The sequence below is a fragment of the Lissotriton vulgaris genome, chromosome 5 (genome assembly GCF_964263255.1).
Source record: "Lissotriton vulgaris chromosome 5, aLisVul1.2, whole genome shotgun sequence".
Lineage (NCBI taxonomy): Eukaryota > Metazoa > Chordata > Amphibia > Caudata > Salamandridae > Lissotriton > Lissotriton vulgaris.
In genome coordinates, this window is record NC_141693.1 from 1,317,030,093 (window position 1) to 1,317,052,092 (window position 22,000).

Here is a 22,000-nt window from a genome sequence, read left to right on the forward strand (position 1 = left end):
CCATTATCTTGCCCATCTTCTTTCCGCCTCCGCATCCCTCGAAAGAGGAAGAGAGGCTCCACCGTCTGGACCCAAAACGTGCGCTCTCTTATTACCTAGATCGCACACGCCAGTTCCGGGTGGATGACCAACTCTTTGTTGGTTACGTGGGCGCGAAGAAGGGAAAGGCGGTACACAAGAGGACCATTTCGCGGTGGATCATCTTGTGTATTCAGGCATGTTACTCCATGGCCAAAAAGGAGCCCCCTGCTGGATTGCGGGCTCATTCCACTCGAGCCACGGCAACAACAACTGCCTTGGGCCGAGGAGTCCCCTTACAGGACATTTGCCAGGCAGCTACGTGGGCCTCGCTGCACACCTTCGCAAGACACTACTGCCTAGACAGTCAAGTCCGGAGGGATGGCTTCTTTGGCCGTTCCGTCCTCCAGGACTCTCTGGTGTGATTATTGGTTCGCAGACCCACCACCGGGGTTGGTATTGCTGGGGTATCTATTCTAAGGTAAGGAATCTATCACTAACGTGTCTCTTTCAGATTCACAAGTTACTACTTGTGTAACGATATATCTGTAAGAGACATTAGTTAGTGATAGATTCCTTACCGACCCACCCATCCTCCACGTTTTGCGAACCGATATCTAGGGTTAAGGTCATCCCCTTTCAGGGCCCTAGTTTCATGGCACCAGTGTTTGTTCTATCATGGCTCTGCGTATCTGGCGCGGTAAAGCTGTGTATCAGAACTGACGTCAGCGCGCATGGGCGGCGTCTAAGTACTCCGACGACGTCATTCCGGCGCTAACGACGCCGACGACAGACGCGGAGCCGCAGACGACGCCTACCGACGCGCAGGGGTATTGCTACGCAAAAATTTCCGGATCCAGTCTGACGCCTGGGGATATTCTAAGGTAAGGAATCTATCACTAACTGTCTCTTACAGATATATCGTTACACAAGTAGTAACTTGTGCGTTAGGACTAATCTTAGCGACACATGAAGGGCTACCCTCTGCACATGCAGGTGTTTCGGCCACAGTATCATTATTAAAACAGCAATACTGGTGGCCGCGCATGAGGAAACAACGCAGAAACTATGTTTTGGAATGTGAAATCTGCCAGAAAATGAAAGTTTCAACAGTAAAACGCCCGGCAAAGATGCCCCTTCTGATTTCAGATAAACCACTAGCGTGTGTTTACCTGAACCACTGTGGTCCCTTACAAAGGGATGGCAACTATAAATATATCATGGTCGCAGTGGATGTGAAGTAGTGTGGCTCACTGGTTAGAGGCGGCAGACCCGAGAGCAGAGGACGGCCCGGGACCAGGGTTCGATTCCCGGCGCGGCAGGTTTCTGGACCAGGGTCAGCGGACTCGATAATTCTCTCGCCTCGGTGCCCACTCTGATCAGCGTTCACACTCGGCAACTCTGGGCATTAGCTTGCCTCATCTTCACTAACGGCCCCACCAGACCGCCAGGGATGCCTGGTCTCACCCTGGAGATACCCATTAAGGGACCATCTCTCAGGGAAGCCAGGAAGGGTTTCGCAGCGGTCGAAGCGCCTTGGGACCCTCCGGGTAAGTAGTGCGCTATATAAATGCCTATACATTTACAATTACATTTATGCTCGAGATTCATTTGGATGTGGCCTCAGCGCTCAGCTGACGCCCGATCTGTTATATAAGATTTGCAAGTCTTTATCGGCACATACGCAATATCGGCATGCTACATTCTGACCAGGGTCCTGCGTTTAAGCTCTAGGGCTTACAAGGAGGCCATGGCAAGCTTGGGCTTTGCCTTGCGATTTTCGAGTCCATTCCATCCTGAGGGAAATTCGGTTGTGGAGAGAAAAAAACGGGACATAAAGCAATGTATAACAGCTAGGGTATTAGGTTTGGGTGATGGGTGGGTCAAACCTCTAATAAATGTCTTTTTATTTATTTATTTTTTGTTTGAGAATTCATTGATACAAAACAGATACAGCATAGAAAGTTTTTACAAAAAATACAAAAATCCTAGCGGAGAACATTATGTGGTAATATACTTCGATAAGCAGAGAAGCCACATAGATAAATCCATTCGTTAAATATACATATAAATAGGTGTTTACACATACATATAAATATACATATAAGGGGCTCCAACCCCAGTTAATTATAACTGCCCATCCCTCCAATTTTTTAGGGGGTCCCATATCTTATTGCCAAAATCACGCATTTTCTTACCCTTATGGAGATATTAAGTGGATTCGATATTATCAATACCAAGAAGCCTGGTCAGCCACATTTGAAAGGTTGGGGCATTTGGATCCTTCCAAGCGGCTGAAAGTAAAATACCTAATACAGCGACGGCCAGAAAAATAAAGGCCTCTGTTTCCTTATTAATAAGAGCCGTTTTACTATCGCTCCCGAGGATCATCACCGTCAAGGATAGGCTGATCTTTAAGCCTAGCAGTCCCTCCGAAAATTTCTTGATCTCAGTTTTCATCAGGCTAAGCTTCTCGCAATAAAAAAAATATGTAAGAGATCTCCAGGACCTCTCTGGCACCTAGGGCAGTTACTATCGATCCTCATACCCCAATCGTGTAACTTGGATAGTGTGTAGTACAAATTGAAGAGTGTTTTGAAATGCTGGACCTTCAGGTTTGAGGATCGTAGTACCTGCTTGTCCAAACCCAAAGCTTTATCAAGATCGGTATCCGGGTCTTGAAGTCTGACTGCCCAGGCAGCCTCGTGCTTCTCAAGATCGTCAGGTAATCTTTCTATCAGAACTTGATATATACTCCTAATCCTATCGCCTCCTCTTAACAAATATCCCAGCACAGGACAATAGGGGTCGGGGACGATATCCGAGATAACAGTTTTGAGTGTTTGTGAAACCTGGAGATACTTAAAGATTTGGCCGCTGGACAGACCATACTTCTCCTGTAGCCAGTTAAAACTCATAATGCTACCATTCAGCATCACATCGCCAACCGTCCGAATACCCAGCTGTTCCCAGCATTTCCAGGCCCCATCCATACCCAAGTTTGGTAAAGTGAGTTCCACAGCGGGGTATGCATATTGATCTTGGGGATATGAAGCAATTTCTGCAGATTTTTCCACAGATCCCAGGCGCTAAGCGGCCCCTTATACCGGGATTTTTAAAAAAATCTACGGCTAGTTTTTGTCAGCGGTGCCCCTACGGCCTCCTTTCCCATCAATAGTTCGTAAATTGATGGTGGAACATATAGATCAGAGGTCGGGTCATATGAATATCTTCCACTGGGTACTGGTTCAAATAATATAGACATCTGCGTCAACAAACAGGCCCAGTGGTAGAATCTTATGTTTGGGACTGCTAGACTTCCGCGTTCCTGTGGGAGTCATATATCTTGCTGCCCGCCTGGTTTTACCATACTGCCAGAGAAAGCTATTACAGATGGTCTTTTTTAACATCCCTTCCTCTATTAAATAGGGTATGCATCTAAACAAGTAAAGGAGTTTGGGTAACAGTCATCTTTAGCACGTCGGTCCTCCCTATGAGAGATAGATGTAATGAGTCCATCCGCTTCAAATCCGGAGGGATGGCTTCTTTGGCCGTTCCGTCCTCCAGGACTTTCTGGTGTGATTATTGGTTCGCAGACCCACCACCGGGGTTGGTATTGCTGGGGTATCTATTCTCGTTTTTTTTTTTTTTAAGGAGTGGGGCAAAATTATCCTGAATAATAGAGCCTGTTTCTGCGTTAATTACTACCCCAAGATAAGTCGCAGAATCAACATATCTTTGATCGACTTGAACATCCTCCTTTGAGCAGATTACCTGGGTTTTTGACTCATTCAGGCGATACCCCGAGTGCATATCAAACTCCCTAGTGACTTCCACCAATATCCGCATGGTCTCAGCTGGCTCTGATGTAATCACTGCCAATTCATCGGCATACGCCAATATTTTGCTTTCAAATCCATTAGTTAATGCTGGCTGGATTCCCTCATTCCCCAGAATTTGCCTGACCAGCGGGTCGATGTACAGTGCAAACAGGATAGGTGAGCGGGACAACCCTGGCGGGTGCCCCTGCTTATCCTAATCCTATCTGAGCTCTGGCCCATCATCTGAATTCAGGCCATTGGGTTGCGATACATGGCCTCTATGGCCATCCGAATGTTTGGGCCAAAACCTCTCTCTATCAGGACGTCCCACAGGTATAGCCACCCGACGTGATCGAACGCCTTTTCCGCATCGAGGAGGATCATGGCGACCCTCCCTCCCCCAGCAGCATAGGCCTCGAACAGTAAAATTGCTCTCCTAACGTGGTCCGCCGTTCCCCGACCTGGGATGAACCCATGCTGCCAGGGAGAGACGAGCCCACCAATGACCCTCCCCAACCGTGCGGCCAGGATCTTTGCGTACAGCTTATTGTCAGAATTGATCAAGGATATGGGCATGTAGGACCCAGGGTTTTCCCTTGGCTTTCCCTTTTTATGGAAAACTATGATGTTGGTGTCTTTCCATGTTTCCGGGATCTTGCCCATACAGATGATGCCATTAAATAGGTCCAACAATATTGGAGCCAGCTCTGCCGAAAGACACTTATACACCTCGAGGGAAATGCTATCTGGCCCAGCGGCCTTTCCGGTAGCCAGGTCAGATAGTGCCTCACGGATCTCATCCAGCGTTATATCCAGCTCCAATTTTGCCCTGTCAGCTAATCCCAATCTGGGCCCATTATCCGGATACCTGCCATGTGGACTCACCCCACCCGTTTCTTCCTTATATAGGGTTTGATAGAAGTTTGCGAAAACTGAGAGGATGCCCTGAGATTCCACAACATCACATCCATTCTCAAGGATGCTTGTTATTGTGTTTTTGATGTAGCCTTGCCTGACCCTTAGCACTAGTTCCTTCCCAGCCTGCTCCCCAGTCTCATGCACTCTCCTCTTATATGTCCAGTATTCCGCTGCCGCTTTCTCTGCCAGTTGTTTTTGTAGTTCTGCTTTAATTAGGCAGATACTGGTTTGACTCTCTCTACCTTCCCTTCCTTGTGTTAGATCTTGGCAGTGCTGTTCTTCTGCCTTAACTAAATCTGCCAAAAGCTTGATCCTATTGGCTTGTACTTTGTCCTGGCCTGAGCAGTGTAGCTAATGACCTCCCCCCTAAATGCTGCTTTAAATGAGTCCCACACACAGTTCCTTGATGCGCTATAACGATTGGCATCAAAGAATTTGCGGGCCCATTTTTGCATATATCCCACAAACTGTGCATCAGTCAAGAGTTTCCGATTGAATGTCCAAGCCCTGCAGTTCCTAACTAATCCTATACCATTGTATGTGATTGCCAGCGGGCTATGATCCGAGAGGACCTTGGGAAGTTTCCTAATGCTGATCTTGCTAATATCCGTGGACGATATAAGGAAATAGTCCAACTTGCTGTACCTCTGGTGGGGGCAAGAATAGTATGTGTAGCCTGAGTCATTAGGCTCCTTTGCCCCCCAGACATCAGTTAGACCATGTGATAGCATCATAGACCAGAGAGCCGTAGATACCCTTGGTTTTCTGCCAGCATACGGGCTTCCCGCAAAAAGATCTATGGAAATATTAAAGTCCCCACATACCAGGATGGGAACTGGCCATGTTGCCAATTCCTCTGCCAATATTTCGAAAACCTCTGGGTCATCCCGATTTGAGCCATAAATGCCACAGGTTGTAAGGCCACACTCCAACTCCGCCAGGGCCCATCTACCCAGTGCATCAGACTTGGCCCGTTTCGCCCCCCCCCCAGCATAGTTTTCCCCAAAATCACTACCCCCCTTACTGTTGAGGTTTGGGAGGAACATGCCAGAATACTGAACCCTCCAACCCTGAGGAGCTGCTTCTTAGCCCATGGTAGGTGGGTTTCCTGCAGGCACAGAATATCGGTAGGTTCAGTTTTGACAAACTGTGCCAGTCTTGCTCTCTTCCTCCAATCGTTCAGCCCACCTATGTTTATTGAGTATACACTAAGGCTCGCCATACTTATTGTTAAAAAAACACCTTACTTTTGTCATCAGAGAGTGAAAAGAAACTTTTTCCATAGCATATATACCATTTCCTGAAAACACAAGAACTAGAAAAAAAAACAATATACCATAAATTCTCATTTTATTTTGCTTCCCGCCCCTCATCCCCCCAGCCCGTGACCCCCCTGTCGAGATCCCCTCCCCTCCACCCTGCCCCCTTCCTACCCCCCTCCCACTGGAAGCACTCAGACCTTGGTCTGGGCTTATGATGGTTGAGTGCAGCAGCGTGGAGCATGGGCGCAGCTGTTAATTAGAACAAAACAATCATGTGAACCATATCATACCCCCCCATTACCTCCTCAAACAACCCAGATAGAAAAAAGAAACCGAAAGACCAGATCTAAACTGGGAAAAGATCCAACACAGAGCTTAAATCCATATACCTGGACCCAATACCAGCTATATAAGCAAAAAAAGGAAAAGAGAAAAAGTCATACTACTAAGCCAGGCAGATCAAATAAGTAGAGCAGCAATCACATTATGAGTTTTAAACCCCTCGCCAGACTAAGCACTCCGGTAGTCGAACTTATTTGATTCACAAAGAGTCCAAAAACTCCTTTGCCTTAACTTCTGACGAGAAGTAGAGAGTCCTTCCATCTTTGGCTATCTTAAGCTGCGCTGGGTTCACTAAGTAGGCCCGGATATGTTTATCCTGAAGGGGCTTGATCAGTTGGCGGAGTCTCCACCGCCTCTCGACTGTTGCGTGACAAAAGTCCGGTCTCACAAAAAAGGTCACTCCCTCGCTAGATCTTTTTGCATCGAGGCGAGCCTTTTCAGAAATGATCTGTCGAAGGACATAGTTCCCAAAGAATATCAAAACTGCCCTTGGCTTATCGCCGCTTCCAGCCCCCGGGCGAACTCTAAACGGAGTGCGATGTATTCTCTGCATTTCCGCCGCCCAGTTCCACTGAGATAGTTCAGGGAATGCCGACTTAAAGAAGTTGATCATAAAGACCCTGATGTCTGAGCCCTCTGCCCCTTCATGAACCCCCAGGACTCACAGGTTATTGCGCCTTAACCGATTTTCGACGTCCTCCAGTTTCCACTGGATGTCAACAACCTGGGCACTCTGGGAATCTACCATAGATGATGCTACAGCAGCTTCTGCTTCAGTTGCCACAATCCATTCCTCCAAGTTGGTGACTCTATCCCCCACATTAGTGTATGCTTTAGACAGTTTTCTAACGACACCCTGCATCTTACGCATTGCCGCCTGTGACTTCGGGTGTCCTGTCTAGCTTCTTCCCTATGCATAAGGATGGTCTGATATATGACATCGAATAATAGAGGATAGGATACTGGGGCCTCGGCATTGGGGCTTCCCTGAAGGGGTGTAGCTGAGGAGTGGTCCCAGGCCAAATCCCGATTGGGTTGTACAAGGATGCTTCCCTGGGCGACAGGTCTTTTAGCCGTGCTTGGGTGGTTCTGTTCCAAATCACTGTCGGATCCCAAGATGCTCTCTTCCTGAGAGGAGCTCCTCTCCTCATCTGACCATTCTGCATCCTCTGACAACGAGAAGAAACACTCACTACTATCTTTCTCCTTCTCTTGTTCTTTATCCCTTTCATCCATAAGAGTCAGCTGGGCCAAGGGAGGGCACAATAGTGTAATCTTTTCTCCTTCACTCTACCCGTATCCCCTCCAATCACTAAAGCTCGCCCCGAAGCCGCCTCCAGCTGGTTACTTGGCTGTACACGCACATTTACAGATTGTACGGGATAAGAGGTGGTTTCAATTGTCCCCCCACTATCAGATGCAGCCCCATCAGGTTGTTCATCAGTACCTGTAAAAACCAGGAATCCCTCAGCTGCCCCATGCCCTTCTGTTTCAGCCAGACCTTCTGCCAGCACAACAATTGACGTTGTCGCATCCTCCAGCCCCTCTACCTCGTCCAGAAGGGGGGTAGATGCGGGATTGGTACCTGACTCTTTCGTCTCCTTGGCTTCCTGTGTCGCTGTCTCCTGGGCGGAGGGTTGAGGCACCTCCACAACAGCGTTCTTCTGGCTCCTTCCTCCACGAACCAACAGCTCCGAGATACATGGGGACTGCCGTAGGCGCTGTACCACCTGTTTACCTCTCTTGGGTAGTACTGGCGTTTCACCAGGTTCACCTGTATTTAGGTACCCTGTGGACAGGGATATCTGCTGGCTCGCGCTGTGCTTGCTCTGAACTTGGGGCTGAAGCTTGAGCCGCCTGTGCTGCCTGCATTGCCTGTGATGACTGTGCTGCTTGTGCTGCCTGGGTTTTCTTCTTTGCTGCTGCTGCAGCCTTTGCTGATACTCCTGCTGCCGTTTTCGGGGCCATTATCGGTGTGATAGCCACTGGATGCAGTCTCCGCTGTAAGAAACTGATCAGCACAGCCGCTCCTCCCATAGCTCTTCCCTCGGCTCCCCCAGCCTGCTTCGACTAGCTACTGACACGCCCCCAGCGCTGCAGACGTCGGATCCAGAACACCAGAGCGGCAGCCAGCAGCCTCAAAATCCCGTCTGTAGTCGCGAATTGCCTCGCTCCGAAGCCCACTGCTCCGGTCCGCTAGGGAGTGCACAACATCAGCACACTTTCGCCCAGTCAGAACATCCAGGTAAACCGCTACTTCTGTGGGGGATGGGGGGTTACTGCGCCTCGCCCACGCTGCTGATCCGCGGCTACCTCACACAGCCGCCATCTTGCTTCGAGAACATTAATAAATGTCTAACGTAGTCTTAATAACCTGCCAAGAAATTCTCTGGGTGGAATCACTCCATATGAAATCCTTTTTCATACTAGATTGTTGGTTGAAGATCTCAATCGTCAAACTTCAGTGGTGGAACAAAAACCCTTTGATATCAAAGATCGTTTGGCTGTTTTACAGGACTTAAATGAAACAAGAAGTCTAAGCAATACCAGCGAAAAACAAACGACCACTGAAGAAAAACCACCTGTCCCAGCAAGACCTGTCTGGATACCAAAGATTGGGGATCTGGTCAGAGAGAAAATGGCGGACAATAAGGAATTTGGGCCTTCTTACAGAAAACCAGTACATGTACTAGCAATCCACGGATCAACAACAGTACTACTGCCACCCCTTGCTGGAGAAAAAAGGAAAACAGGTCTGTGTCAATTGTCCTGGTAAAACCACGCCATGTGGCCAATAATAAGTAGTAGGCCCAGTGGACTCCCAAGATGTAGCAGAAGACCAAATCCTGCTACTATCCAAGAGGTTCAAGCTTAAAGACTTATCAACTTTGATAAACCTGCAGTGAGAAAAGAAGGACTATGCAATAAAGCCATGGAACTTGTGCCTCTTGAAAACCAAATAACAGTTCGTCAAGAAACTGCCGTCTATAATGATGTAGCTTCTGACTATACAAACATGTCAAGGAAACAAGCAACTCCAGCAATTTCAAAGAATCCGGATGCAATACCAACAATTCACAGAACTGCCTCTGGCTATTTTATCAACTTCTATAACTTTTCCGAGGATCACAGTGAACCAGAAACTACGCCAGCAAACAAAACTTTCAAGGAAAAAGTAAAGGAACTTGCTCAAGAGCTTACAAATACATATCTGGTTTTACCATGGGTTGAAATTTGGATTGTGTTAGGTGCACTTTAGCTGCTGCTATGTCTCATTCTTGTGTTAAGTTTGAGTAAGCTGATAGATAGAAAGCACATTAAAATAGACACAGCAAGTAAGAACATCAACTTGCTCCTGAAGCCACATAAATCATCTCATCGTGAACAACGAGACCGGTCATCAGTGAACATCACAGCGGTTCCTCTACCTGGTAGAATAGCATGGGATACAACTGATTATGACATTTATGGCCCTGTTGAGCTGCTAAAGATTCCTCATCAATTTAAGGTTTCCTTGAGTGACTTCGTCTCACCTAGCACATTTTCTGATGATTGGGACTTTGAGACTGTTAATAACATGATGGCAGACTTAGAAATGTCAGCAAAATTTACATAACATGAATACTTAGAAGGTTCATCAAATTATGAAGAAATGTATTGTTTTAATCATTTTGGCCATCATTACTTGCATAAATCTGCAGACCCTAGAAATGTTTTAACTTATAATCAATGGGAACATTGTCCGACTCCTCCAAAAGGTAGTTCTAAAACGTTTTAGAAAATTTCCATTCTTCAAAGGTTTTAATGTTACAACCCCAGAAAGTTTTTACTTTAAAAATGTCAATAAGACGGGCATGAAAAGTATGTTGACAAATACTAAACACATTTATTCTGCTGCCTTTTATGCTCAATTGTCCACCTTAGGTTTTGAATTTTGGAAAGACAACATTGAGACAAAAACAGTTTGGGGCACAAAAGACTGGCAGGTACAAGGTTTAGAAGCATTGTTCAGAGCCTGCATCATCCCAGAACAAATGATGTTCCTAAATTACCCTGTTCAACAGACATCTTGTCTTGGCATCGCTAAGATAAAAGATTTAAACAAACCGTCCATACCTAAGCCCGCACCCGATAGTAATTTAACTTCAGATGAGGAGGTCGACGTAAATCATATTTTACAACAGAACACAACAAATCCTGAATGGAAAAAATGGTTAATCTGGCCCACAGACACGAATAACTGTCAAAATAGATTCCTGAACAAGACACAAGGGTTCACAGTAACTCAGCCAGATCTAAGATATATCCAAAGACAACATCCAGGGATAATAACAACTTATAGTGTAGGAAAACTATGCCTTGAATGGCTACAGAAATCCACACTCCCGGAAATAAAACAACACATATCTTTGCTTAAAGATGGCGTTGATTTACGAGAATTCTTACTTGGACCTCGTAATCCACGTCATAAATGTTTCATATACGCCGGTATGTACGCTGCTTACAATCAAGCTTGGAAAGTCACGCAAATGGAAACAGCTGAAAGAATACAAGAAATCGTTTGTATTAATTTAGAGAAATCACTCTCTGTAGCTGACAATGGGTTAACAACTCTGTCGTCCAGAATTTACTCTTTGGACAGCATTGTATCATCTGCCATAGACATAATGGAACAGGATTTGCTAATGTTACAACATTGCCAGTCTCAATTACGTTCTATAATGCTACTAGGCTGGACGTTACAAAACCTTCGTTCCGGCTATGTGCCTTGGCGTTTAATCAACACTATGGGCCAGATGTAGGAAGGGCAAATACCGGTCGGTAACGGCCGATTTCGGCCGTTACCGACCGGTATTTGAAGATGGAGATGTAGGGGCATGGTAAAATACAGATTCTGTATTTTTACCGAATCGGTAATTTTACTGATTCGGTAAAAATACCGAATCTGTATTTTGACATGTAGGTAGCACTGTAATCAGTGCTACAGGGGTTTAAGAATTCGTTATTTACCACCAACTAGAAGTTGGTGGTAAATAATGAAAACTCTTTAAAAAGCATTTTTTTTGCTTTTTAAACAGTTCCATGTTGCGGACATACATGCCCTAAAGGCATGTATGTCTGCAACATGTGCACCCATGCACAATTGAGGGGTGCAACAGGGTGTCAAAGTGACACCCTGCCACCCTTCAATGTTTCCCCCAATAACCGAATCGGTATTTACCGATTCGGTAATTGACATTCATTCCTATGGGCCTCAAAGCCCATAGGAATGAATGGCAATTCCGAATCGGTAAATACAGATTCGGTAATTACCGAATCATACCGATTCGCTAATTAAATCGGTAAAAATACCTACATCCCGATTGCCAGTTCTTAAATACCGAATCGGTATGATTCGGTATTTAAGAATCAGTAATCTGGGATTACCTACATCTGGCCCTAAGTCATTGTTTACTGAATTTAACCTTACAGATTAACAAATCTCGTTGGCACAAAGGGGAGCAGACTATACGCTGCTGAGCATAGAAAAACTGGAGAGATTACCATTGACCGTTTCTGAGAAACCATCAGTTGAATGGTAATACATGGCACCATCACGATAACAGTGACGACTTTCCAGTTTTGCTTAAAACACATACCAGCAGGCCTGTATGAAAGCTTGGGTAAAGATTACATTAAGTCGACCTGAGATTTACCATACACACACAAATGTTGGAGGTTGGAAAAGGAAGTATTTCTTAGTGGTAAAAATTGTGAAAACTCACTAAGCGGTACACTATTGTGTAAAGTTATTAATTTACACGGAGCCTGCAAAGGTTCTTCCAATAACCTTTCTTGCCACCTGCAGGGTTCACCCACAGCGGTGATAGATTCAATTTTCAGGCAGCTTTCCAATGGTAGCTATGTTATGTTAAATGATCACAGCTGTTGTGGAATGATGCCAGGAATAAGCTATCTCGTTACTGTGTCAGCCAGGGTCACTTGTTGTATGCAAGTATTGTTTCCTAAAACCAAGACAGACAGGGAGTCGCCACTATGGCCTTCATTGAACATCTCTTCTATACGAATTGATACTTTAAGCAGAATGAAAGCCATTCTTTTGCAAAATAAACTGTGCCACTGACCTCGTCCAGAGAGACTTCTGATCTGCAATTTGCAAGGACTTCTGCAGAGATACATGCATTATCAACAAACTGCCCAGTACATTTCGTAGAAATGTAAGGTCGTATCTTTAACATGTCTGATACCAGCGGTATTGCACATGTATTTAAGACGATTTTTTCGGGACTGTTAGCACCCTTTGAAGCAGTCCTGGGCATTTTTTCTAACTTGGTGCACTCTGTGTTCGGCGGCCTGCCTCTCATTTTGGACTCTTGGCAGGGGTCTTATTTTTATTCCTCCTGCTCCGTTATGGCTCATCCGGCCACCAGCGATACCCAAGTCAGCTTGGAAAATGCGCTGCAGGCTATGAAGTACAGTGACAGAATAACACAGATCCTTGGCTTGGCTCATTTGAGAGATCTGAATACCACATGGTTCCTGTCATTCAGACCAATCTGGCAAGATTGCATCTTACCTGTTCTACGATGCCTGCTTTGTGGAGAGAAATGCGTGTTGGATGTCTGTCTAACACTACCATCGGTTATGCCAACGGATGCTGACGCATTACTGGGTCCGGTAACAGCTTACGTGTTATGTTGCCCTCAGCGGCTACCAATCCTGATGACAGCATTCATTGAGATCTTACCGGCAAATCCAACTGGAGATGAGATACGTGGATCAACAGGCACACAGTTACTATCTGATATGAACATTGCTAACGCGGCAACCGACGCGGACGGCGATGCTTCACATATGTGCACAATTGACCTTCTTATTGAAGTAGTCGAACTTTCATCTACTGTGGTAGACAATTTCTTTGCCAGCCTTGATGACTTAATGTTTTCTCCTAACACTGAGAATAACTTTTGAAAATAAGCACACAGCGTTCTTTTGAACTCTGAAATTTGACCTTCACTTTTTTCAAAAACAAAAGCTTCTAACTTGGGAACTGTATTTTTTCTACGATTTGATTTGACTTTTTTACAAACTTTGAACTCTAGCACAAAAGTAATCTGCTTAAAGTAGAACTATTCTTAGAGAACAAGAATTCTTTGAACACTTCCTAGAAACAATATTAGCATAATCCACAAACCAAAACAGTTTGTATATTCTGCTATGGGATGGTCTTGACAATTTTCTTTTCTGTAACTAAGAGCCATTTCATAAATGTAATTTTCGTGATTCATTCAGTTCGCTTTGCTAATATCACATCATATGCTTACAATAAAGTCATTTCCTTTAAATATGTACTCTACAAAAATGCTAATTTTTTCGTGTGCAACCATTTTCAAATGCATCTTATATGATTTTTTGGGGGTTGTAAACACATGCTCTAGATTATATGTTTTAGTATTTACTCTTAGATGAACATAATAGGCATAGAAATCATAACCATATTAGGCATAGCTCATGCAGTCCAATTATGGCAGGGCTACTTCCACTAGTTCCGAAAATCCAACAAATTATTGGAAAAACCCGCCTTTAGCAGTCAGGGACTTTCCCTTACTCGAGTATTGATTTATCCAAGAACTCATGGAGTTTTCAAAGAACTGAGACTCTTTGATGACGTTAATATGTCCATCTGTACGTCAAACTCGGCACCTTCAAGGTATAAATATGCCCACACTCGCCCAAGCAAACACACAGTGGTTTGGAGCAGTTGAACTATCTACTTGCCCGATGCGCCCTGCTACAGCAAGTGACGAAGGAAGCCGACCCTCCAGCAGAGGCACTGAGAGAGACGCTATCTTTTCTCCTGCTGAGAAATCTAGCTCCAGTGTTTCCAAGCTACCCTTGCGGGTTGTTGGGAAATCGAGTCCCGAGACCAGCCTTCTCCATTCTAAACTAAGGTACAGAGCTGATTAGACCCTAAGAGAAATCTTGTGCATATTCTTGGCAAAGAATACTACATTTATGCTACACCTCAATTACTTCTTCCCTCGTACTAAGCTTAGGTTAGGTACACTGGGGTAAGCGTATTTTAGAAGCACCAGTTGAGCACTTTTAGCCTCTGTTATTTATGTATGTATTTCTATATTGTTTAGGAACCATACAATGCTCTTACAGTATTTTTTTATTCCACTATTTATACTGTACGCATTATATTTTACAAACTGTGTTACGATTGTAGCAGTTAATTTCTTATGCTTGAGAAAGAAGACTGTTCAATGAATCCATTTATTGAAAACGCCCGTCTTTTGACTTTCTCTGCACCTCTAGTGAAACGAAGCATGCACGATTGACTGAGTGAAATATCTATCTATTGTTTCCACGACTCTGAAGATATGTTTATCTTGGGGAAACAAAGTTGTCATGTTTATGCGGTTGTCAGAGACCAATCCCTTCTTGTGAATTCGAGAAAGTTTCTAGTGACCTCTGAGCTAGCTGGCACACACAATTAAGTCTAGTATATTCGATAGAGACCTAGTCGACCTCGGTCCTACGTCTAATCTATAGGATATATTATTCCAATACGCAGAGCCTATTGGGAATATAGGAACTACACTACACTTTCTTCTGGGTCGTGTCGAGAGTAGCACCCAGGAAAGTTATACGCCGGGAAGGCTGGAGGACGGACGTGTCCTGATTGAGAGTGAGCCCCAAGCGATCGAAAAGCTGTAGACAGGCGTCAGAAGACCTGGTTGCGCCTTCTAGAGAGGGTGCTTTGACGAGCAAGTCGTCCAGATATGGAAAGACTTGATGGTGTTGCTGTCTGAGATATGCGGGTACCGGAGAAAGGCATTTCGTAAAAATGTGTGGCGCCGGTTTGAGTCCGAAAGGCAGGACCCGAAATTGGCAGTTCCTGCCCGCCACAGCAAACCTCAGGAACTTTTGGTGATTCCGGTGGATAGGGACGTGAAAATAGGCGTCTTCAAGATCTAAGGACACCATGCAGTTGTTTGTGTTGAGAAGTTGTAGCACCTCTTGGATGGTAACCATGCGGAACGACTGCTTTTTAAAAAATTTGTTGAGTCTTCTCAAGTCTAGGATTGGCCTCCATTTCTTCTCTTTTTTCCGCACCAGAAAACAACGGGAGTAAAACCCCTTCCCCCATTGACGTGGAGGAATCTTTCTATAGCTCCCTTCCGGAGCATCAGTGAAAGCTCTAGGAGTAGAAGACATAAGTTCTTGTGAAGCGTAGGTCGGGGAGGGGTTTGAGGAGGAATTTGTATGAATTCCAGCGAGTGTCCAAATTGAACCAGCTGGAGGACCCAGCGGTATATTATCTTTTTCCAATTGTGTAAGAAATGAGAGATTCTTCCTCCAACTCTGGAGGGTGGAAAGGGAGTGAAGACCAGTGGAAGTGAAGAGTCATTGTCACCGAACTTCGTCTTTCGGTCGACCACCTTTTCCTCGAAAGGAGGACTCACAGTAAGACAACTGTTGTTGCTGTTGACGCTACTCGTACAGCGGCTGATATTGCTGATTGAAAGAATAGGAAGATCGGTAGTGCTGGTAGTCTCCTCTCGTAGAAGACTGTCCCCTTCCCCTTGAGCCACGAAAAAGAGGGTTTTTGAATTGGAGGGTACTCAAAGCCGTAGCTGTATCGGCATCCTTTTTTATGCCCTGAAGAGCATCAGCGATATGTGTGCAGAAAAGAAGCTGACCGTCGTAGGGCATGTCAAGAACTTTAGTTTGTACTTGCGGTCGGAACGCTGTGGCCTTCAGCCAACCTTGGCGCTGTAGTACCGCAGCAATGGCCAGTTGGTGAAAACCAGTAGAGGAGATAACGATTGCACAATCGATGATTTCGGACGCCGAACGTTCGCCCTCCAGCAAGATCTTTTTTGCTTCTTCCTTTGAATCATCCGGAAAGGTTCCAAGATATGGGGCAATGTCTGCCCACATCTGCCTGTTATAGTGTCCTAACAGTGCGAAGGAGTTGGAAGCATGCACTGTTAATGCTGACATGGACGAGAAACGTTTCTCAATATTATCAAGCCTTCTACCTTCCTTTTCTGGAGGAGCGGTCAGCAGTGCTGAAGGTTTTTTAGATTTCCTCTGAGAGGCTTGCGTGATAACTGAGTCAGGTTTGGGGTGTCCGGTCAGGCATGATGGAGCGGTGTCCTGAGCCCTGTATTTCTTGTCCAGCCGAGGCAACACAGGGGGTAGAGAAGAAGGGTTGCGCATAATCTTTACACCCTGATCCCATATGTAGTCAATAATAGGTATAGACCTGACAGATTTTTTGAAAGGTTCCTTAAAGTCATAAAGGAAGCAATCCTTTTGGTGGGAAGGCATAGGTATCTGGAACTGCTGTCCCGCTCTCTCTAGGATGTCATGGAAACCTCCAATATCCTCAGGAGGCGAGTCAGCTTGAGTAGACCCCGGGGATGCTGCACAGGGAATTACTTAATCATCCCACTCATCATGCGTCGATTGGGAATCGTGAAATTCCCCTTCCTCATGTAGATCCTCCTCCCCATCATCAGTGTAAAGTGGAGGCTGTGAAGTGGAAGGCCCAGGATGCAAAATCAGGGGCGAAGGCCGTGGTCTTGGTGGTGGAGAGGCTACTGGAGGAGCTGGAGATGTAGCCAAAGTTGGAAACCTCTGATTATAATCAGTGATTAGAAATTGGAGGTCGCAAACCAGGGACACAGGAAGGCAAACCATAGGAGGTGGAGGTGAATGGCACGCTTCAGGATAATCCATCTGGTCCTCCTGCTCTTGGTCATTATAGTCTGAGCTGTCGTGGGAATTAACGTGAAGTTCAGATGGGCTTGTTGCAGCTCTGAACATACTGCCATTGTCAGAATCTTCCTCCTCCAAGAGGTAAGTAGGTGGCAAAGGTTGGACCCTACTAGGAGAAGTCAAGGCCGGTGTCAGCGTGCGTTTTGTAATCTTGAGGTGGACATACACACTGTGTAGCTTGGGTTCTGCTGTCGTCGACGAGCCCTTCGACGGAGTAGTCGTCGACGGCGAAAAGTTGATGGGCACCACCGGTGGTAACGGCGATGGAGCTCCCGTCGACAGAGCTGTCGTCGACGCTGTTGACGTCGTCGACGGAGTCCTCGTCGATGATTGGTTAGACGTCGACGGAATACTCTTCATCGACGTAGGTGTTGACACGCTCGTCTGGGATCTTAGTGTCGATGCCGGTTTTGACGTAGACGATGATTTCTTTATTTTTATCGTCGACAGGATAGACCTACCAGCCGTCGACGATGAAGTTGTCGACGTAAATAAAGTTGAAGACGCAACAAAAGTTGAGACTGTCGTCGTCGACGAGGTTTGTCAAAGATGGAGATTTCCTCGTTGTTGAAGCCACCGTCGACGAGGCTGTCGTCGATGAGGTGGAAACAGGCTTCTTGAAAGTGTGGAGAGCCTCCTGAGGAGAAACCTTTGCCGGCAGAGCCTTAGGATGTGCCTCTGAAGACTTTTTGTGCGTTTTCTTTTGAGGTGGCTGGTCCTGGAGAGGCCACTCTAGGTCTTTTCTAAGAGGAATGTGAAGACATGGAGGAATATTCACTCTCCCCAGAAGACACAGCTTGGTCTTTATGTTTAAGCTTCTGCAGCCAAATTAAGAGGCGTCCCTCCCTATCATTAAGGGTTTTTGAAGAAAAGTTACAACATACCTTACAGTCCTTTGAAGAGTGATCTGGGTAAAGGCAGTAGAGACAGTCCTTGTGTTGGTCATCCACATGAAGTTTCTTTTTACCACAGGAAGCGCAGGACCTAAAAAGGCCTTTCTTAGGGTTATCTGCCATGAAGAACTTGAGAACTCCACACAGATGAAGGAATTTTGAAGAAAACAAGGAAAGCTGAGTAGAGCTCAGTGGAGACTCCCTTAGCACGACGTGCGGTAGAAAATCTGAGGGACTAGAGCTCCTTCCAGGAAGGTTCCAGAGGGTGGTGATAGCTGATTGGCTCTTCTCCGAAGATTGGTCCTTTTTACAAAGGGACATGAATATGTTACTAATGTGAGGGCCTTGGCCTATTACTCTATATGTCTAATGAGACATTACTTTATTTATGTACCAGGGACTCCCATCCCGACAACGGGGAATGATTCAGGCATGTGAATCTATGCAAGATACCCTAATACTGGATAAGGTATTTATATACTAGGGCGATTGTCACCTCTTGCAGATTGCTATGGCTTGGTGGGAACATTACCAATCCAGCCAAGCCATAGCAAACTATGCTCTGCTTCGAGTAAGCAAGAGCATGCAAAATGCTCTCGCTTACTCGAAGCAGAGCAGAATTGCTTTTGGTCAGAGAGAGTTACATGTTTAGCAGCTCCCTCTGTTCAAAAGAAATGCGGGCAGGGACAGCAGGGGCCTTGAGGCTCCCCTGCGGTCCCCAACAGAGGACAAAGGATGCCCTGAGTGGGACCAGGGCACCCACAGTAGAGGCCTGGCACCAGGAGATGGGGCCCCGGGGCTGAAATCAGCCTATGAGGGGGGCTGCACGGCCCCCAAGCCTTTTTAAAATAAATACATTTTTTAAAAAGGGGGCAGGACTGGTGGATGGGTTCCCCAATAAGGCCAGGGAATGGGACTCTGCGACCCTCCTCCCTTAAAATAAAAAGTAATTTACAAAATTTAAAAGAAAGGCCAGGCCTCGGGGCATGGGGTCCCTGGGGCCGAAATAGGCCTGGGGAGGGGGTCTAGTAGCTTCCCTTCTCTAAAAAAAGAAAAGATTTTGTAAAAAGCCTGGCAACTCCGAGGCCCTGCCTCCCTTTCTTCATCACTTTGCAAACGTGCCTCCTGGCATGCTGCTGGTTGGGGGGTGACGCCCCCTTGGCTCCAGAAGGTCCTGGGGGGTCCAACAAGTCCTGCTGTTACCTCCAGTAAGTCCCACACAGGGGAATTGCTGAGAGATCTTTGGATGCCATGTCCCCTTTCTCCACCACTCCGCAAATGGGCTTCCTGGCACACTACTGGTTGGGGAATGAATTCCCCTTTGCTCCTGAGGGCCTCCGGACTAAAGTGTACTTCTTTCCTCAACCCGTACTATGCCAGGCGGAACGTTTGCAGAGTGGTGGAGAAAGGGGACGTGGCCTCAGACGACTTCTCAGCAATTAAGCTGTGTGGGTCTTACTGGAGGTAACAGGAGGGGTAGTTGCCCCCCCCCCCTCAAGGACCCTCAAGAGCCAAGCGGACTTCATTACCCAACTAGTAGTGCGTCAGGAGGTGAATTTTTACAGTGGTGGAGAAAGGGGGAGTGGCCACCAAAAAACCTCTCAGCAAACCCAGTGTGTGGGGTTTACTGGTGCTAACTGGGGGGATAGTTGGCCCCCTAATGACCCTCAATAACCATGGGGAATTCATACCCCTACTAGTAGAGGTGCGCCAGGTGGCGAGTTTGCAGAGTGGTGGAGAAAGGGGGCGTGGACTTTGACAACATCTCAGCAATCTTATTGTGTGAGACTCACTGGAGGCAACATGGGGGGTAGTTGGACCTCCAAGGACGTACTTCAGGCACCTACCCCTCCTGTTGCCTCCAGTAAGTCCCTCACAGTGGGATTGCCAAGAGGTCTTAGGGGCCACGCCCCCACAGCAGCCTTAAAAGACCACCATTGGCTGCCAATTCACAAGAGAGTATCTTTTTAAATCATCCTGTTTATTGTTAGAGCCTACAGAGTCGTGGGTCCGAAGTATCTCACAGCTTGATTCACCAATTATACGCTTTCTGGGGCCCGGAGGTCTTTAGCCGCGAATATCCTTAAACCCCCTCAATTCAGGCTTAAGACTAGAGAAGGCAGAGTGTTTACGTTTCTAGGGACCAAGGCATGGAATCAACTCCCCACGGAGCCGAGACATATTGCATCAGAACCTCTCTACCGGAAACAGCTGAAGAAATGGCTTTTTACGGTCTCTGATCCAGTCTGTCATTCTGTCATCTGAAGAACGCTGAAACGCCTATTCTCAGATCCAGAGTCTTAGACCCTGCCTTATTTGTTACTATTTCCTCTGACTTTTCTATACCACTGAGCGCCAGGATGCTACCTTGGGAGGGACAGTAGCGCTTTACAAATTCAATTCAATTCAATTCTCCACCACTCTGCAAACATGCCTCCAGGAGCACTACAGGTTAGGGGATGAAGTCCACTTTACTCCTGAGGGACATTGGGGCCAAGAAGCCCTCCTGGTACCTCCAGAAAGTCTAGCACACCAGGATTCCTGAGAGCTGGGTAGAAGCCCACCTCTCAGGAACAACAATCTGCGAACGTGACTACTACGTAAAAAAATATAGAAATTCACTGAAAATACCAAAGGTTAATGGAATGTTACAGTTTGGAAGGAACATGTAAAAAACCTTAGAAATTCACTGAAAAAAACAAAAGGTTAGAAGGATGTTAAAGTTAGGCTTAGATTTCACTTGTTCAAAACCAGTGGGAAAAAAACCCACATATATATATTATATACATATCTGTATTTAATCACATAAATAGAAACACAACATACAAACAGGTTTCACTTGCCTCCTTGATTTCTTCCAGAAGCTTGATTGCTTGAGTATGCTCTGGAGGATTTGCCGAGAGCTGATCCCGAAGTCTGTCCCAGAATAGCTTGTGCACTATCTCCTTCACTTTATGTTCCAGACTGAAAAGAAAAAAGAAAGACCATTCGAATCTTACACAATACATGTTCACATCCCCTGGCAAGGAAATACAATTGTCAGAGAAGATACACAATGCCCTGGTTTTCCCCAAACCCAGATTTCACAGCACTCATTTTACTTGGTGGAAAATCAGGAGGTTAAAATAACATTTATTTATTTTATTTGAAAAGTTTTATATAGCGCTGGCTACACCTAGAGGTACATGAGCGCTTTACATGAGTAGGTAGAATTGCTTCCATAATAACAACAGTTTCAGGTACGTAGTTACTGGGGATACATGAGTAACAAAGGCATGGATCAGATGTGGGGAAGAAAAATAAGGCAGGGGGAGAGAGATTTGGGGGAGAGAGGGAAGGAGTAGAAGAGGAAGAATAAAGAGTGAGGGAGGGGAAAGGGAACACAACAGGGTGACGAGAAAAGAAACAGTGTCTGACGATCAGGAGGGTAGGTGCCGGGCAAGGGGGGAACCAGAGCCAAACTCCTCAATAGTTGCGCAGGGCAACTCCACCGGTCATCGGCCAAAGGTTGCTTGGTCGCCGAGGTACATCAGAGGGTTAAAGTACCAGCCTCTGGAGGTCATCAAAAAGGTTTCAAAGAGAGCGCCTATCACGGTGTGCGGTGCTTAGTTACCAGCGATAATGGAACAATCCCAAACCAGCGCTATGTGTGAATCCCTTAACACTGTGGACTCTCAGAGGGATATCTGAGACTCAAGGGCATAAATGCAGGGTCCCTCCCCAACAAGGGGAGAAGGAGTGCTTCGGCAAGGGGCACCTAAGAGGAGGACAATAAAGGCCATTTTCCGCTACGTGTGAATCCCTTAACACTGTGGAATCTCTCAGAGGGGAATCCGAGACTCTGGGGAAAAAATGCTAGATCCCTGCCCAACAAGGGGAGAGGGAGTGCTTTGCAAGGGGCACATTCATGGAGGCCGTTTAGGGACAGTAGAGCGGTATGGGAGGACCTATA

General features: G+C 46.1%; 1 protein-coding gene across 5 annotated transcripts in view; it reads right to left on the minus strand.

Annotated features, from left to right (window-relative positions):
• TCP11 (t-complex 11) overlaps window positions 1-22,000 on the minus strand; it is a 576,996-nt gene that overhangs the window by 394,554 nt on the left and 160,442 nt on the right. For all 5 annotated transcript variants that reach the window (XM_086923230.1, XM_086923227.1, XM_086923231.1 and 2 more), the window contains exon 4: window positions 20,892-21,012. In XM_086923230.1, the coding sequence (XP_086779356.1) occupies window positions 20,892-21,012 (121 nt within the window). The remainder of the gene's footprint in view (window positions 1-20,891; window positions 21,013-22,000) is intronic.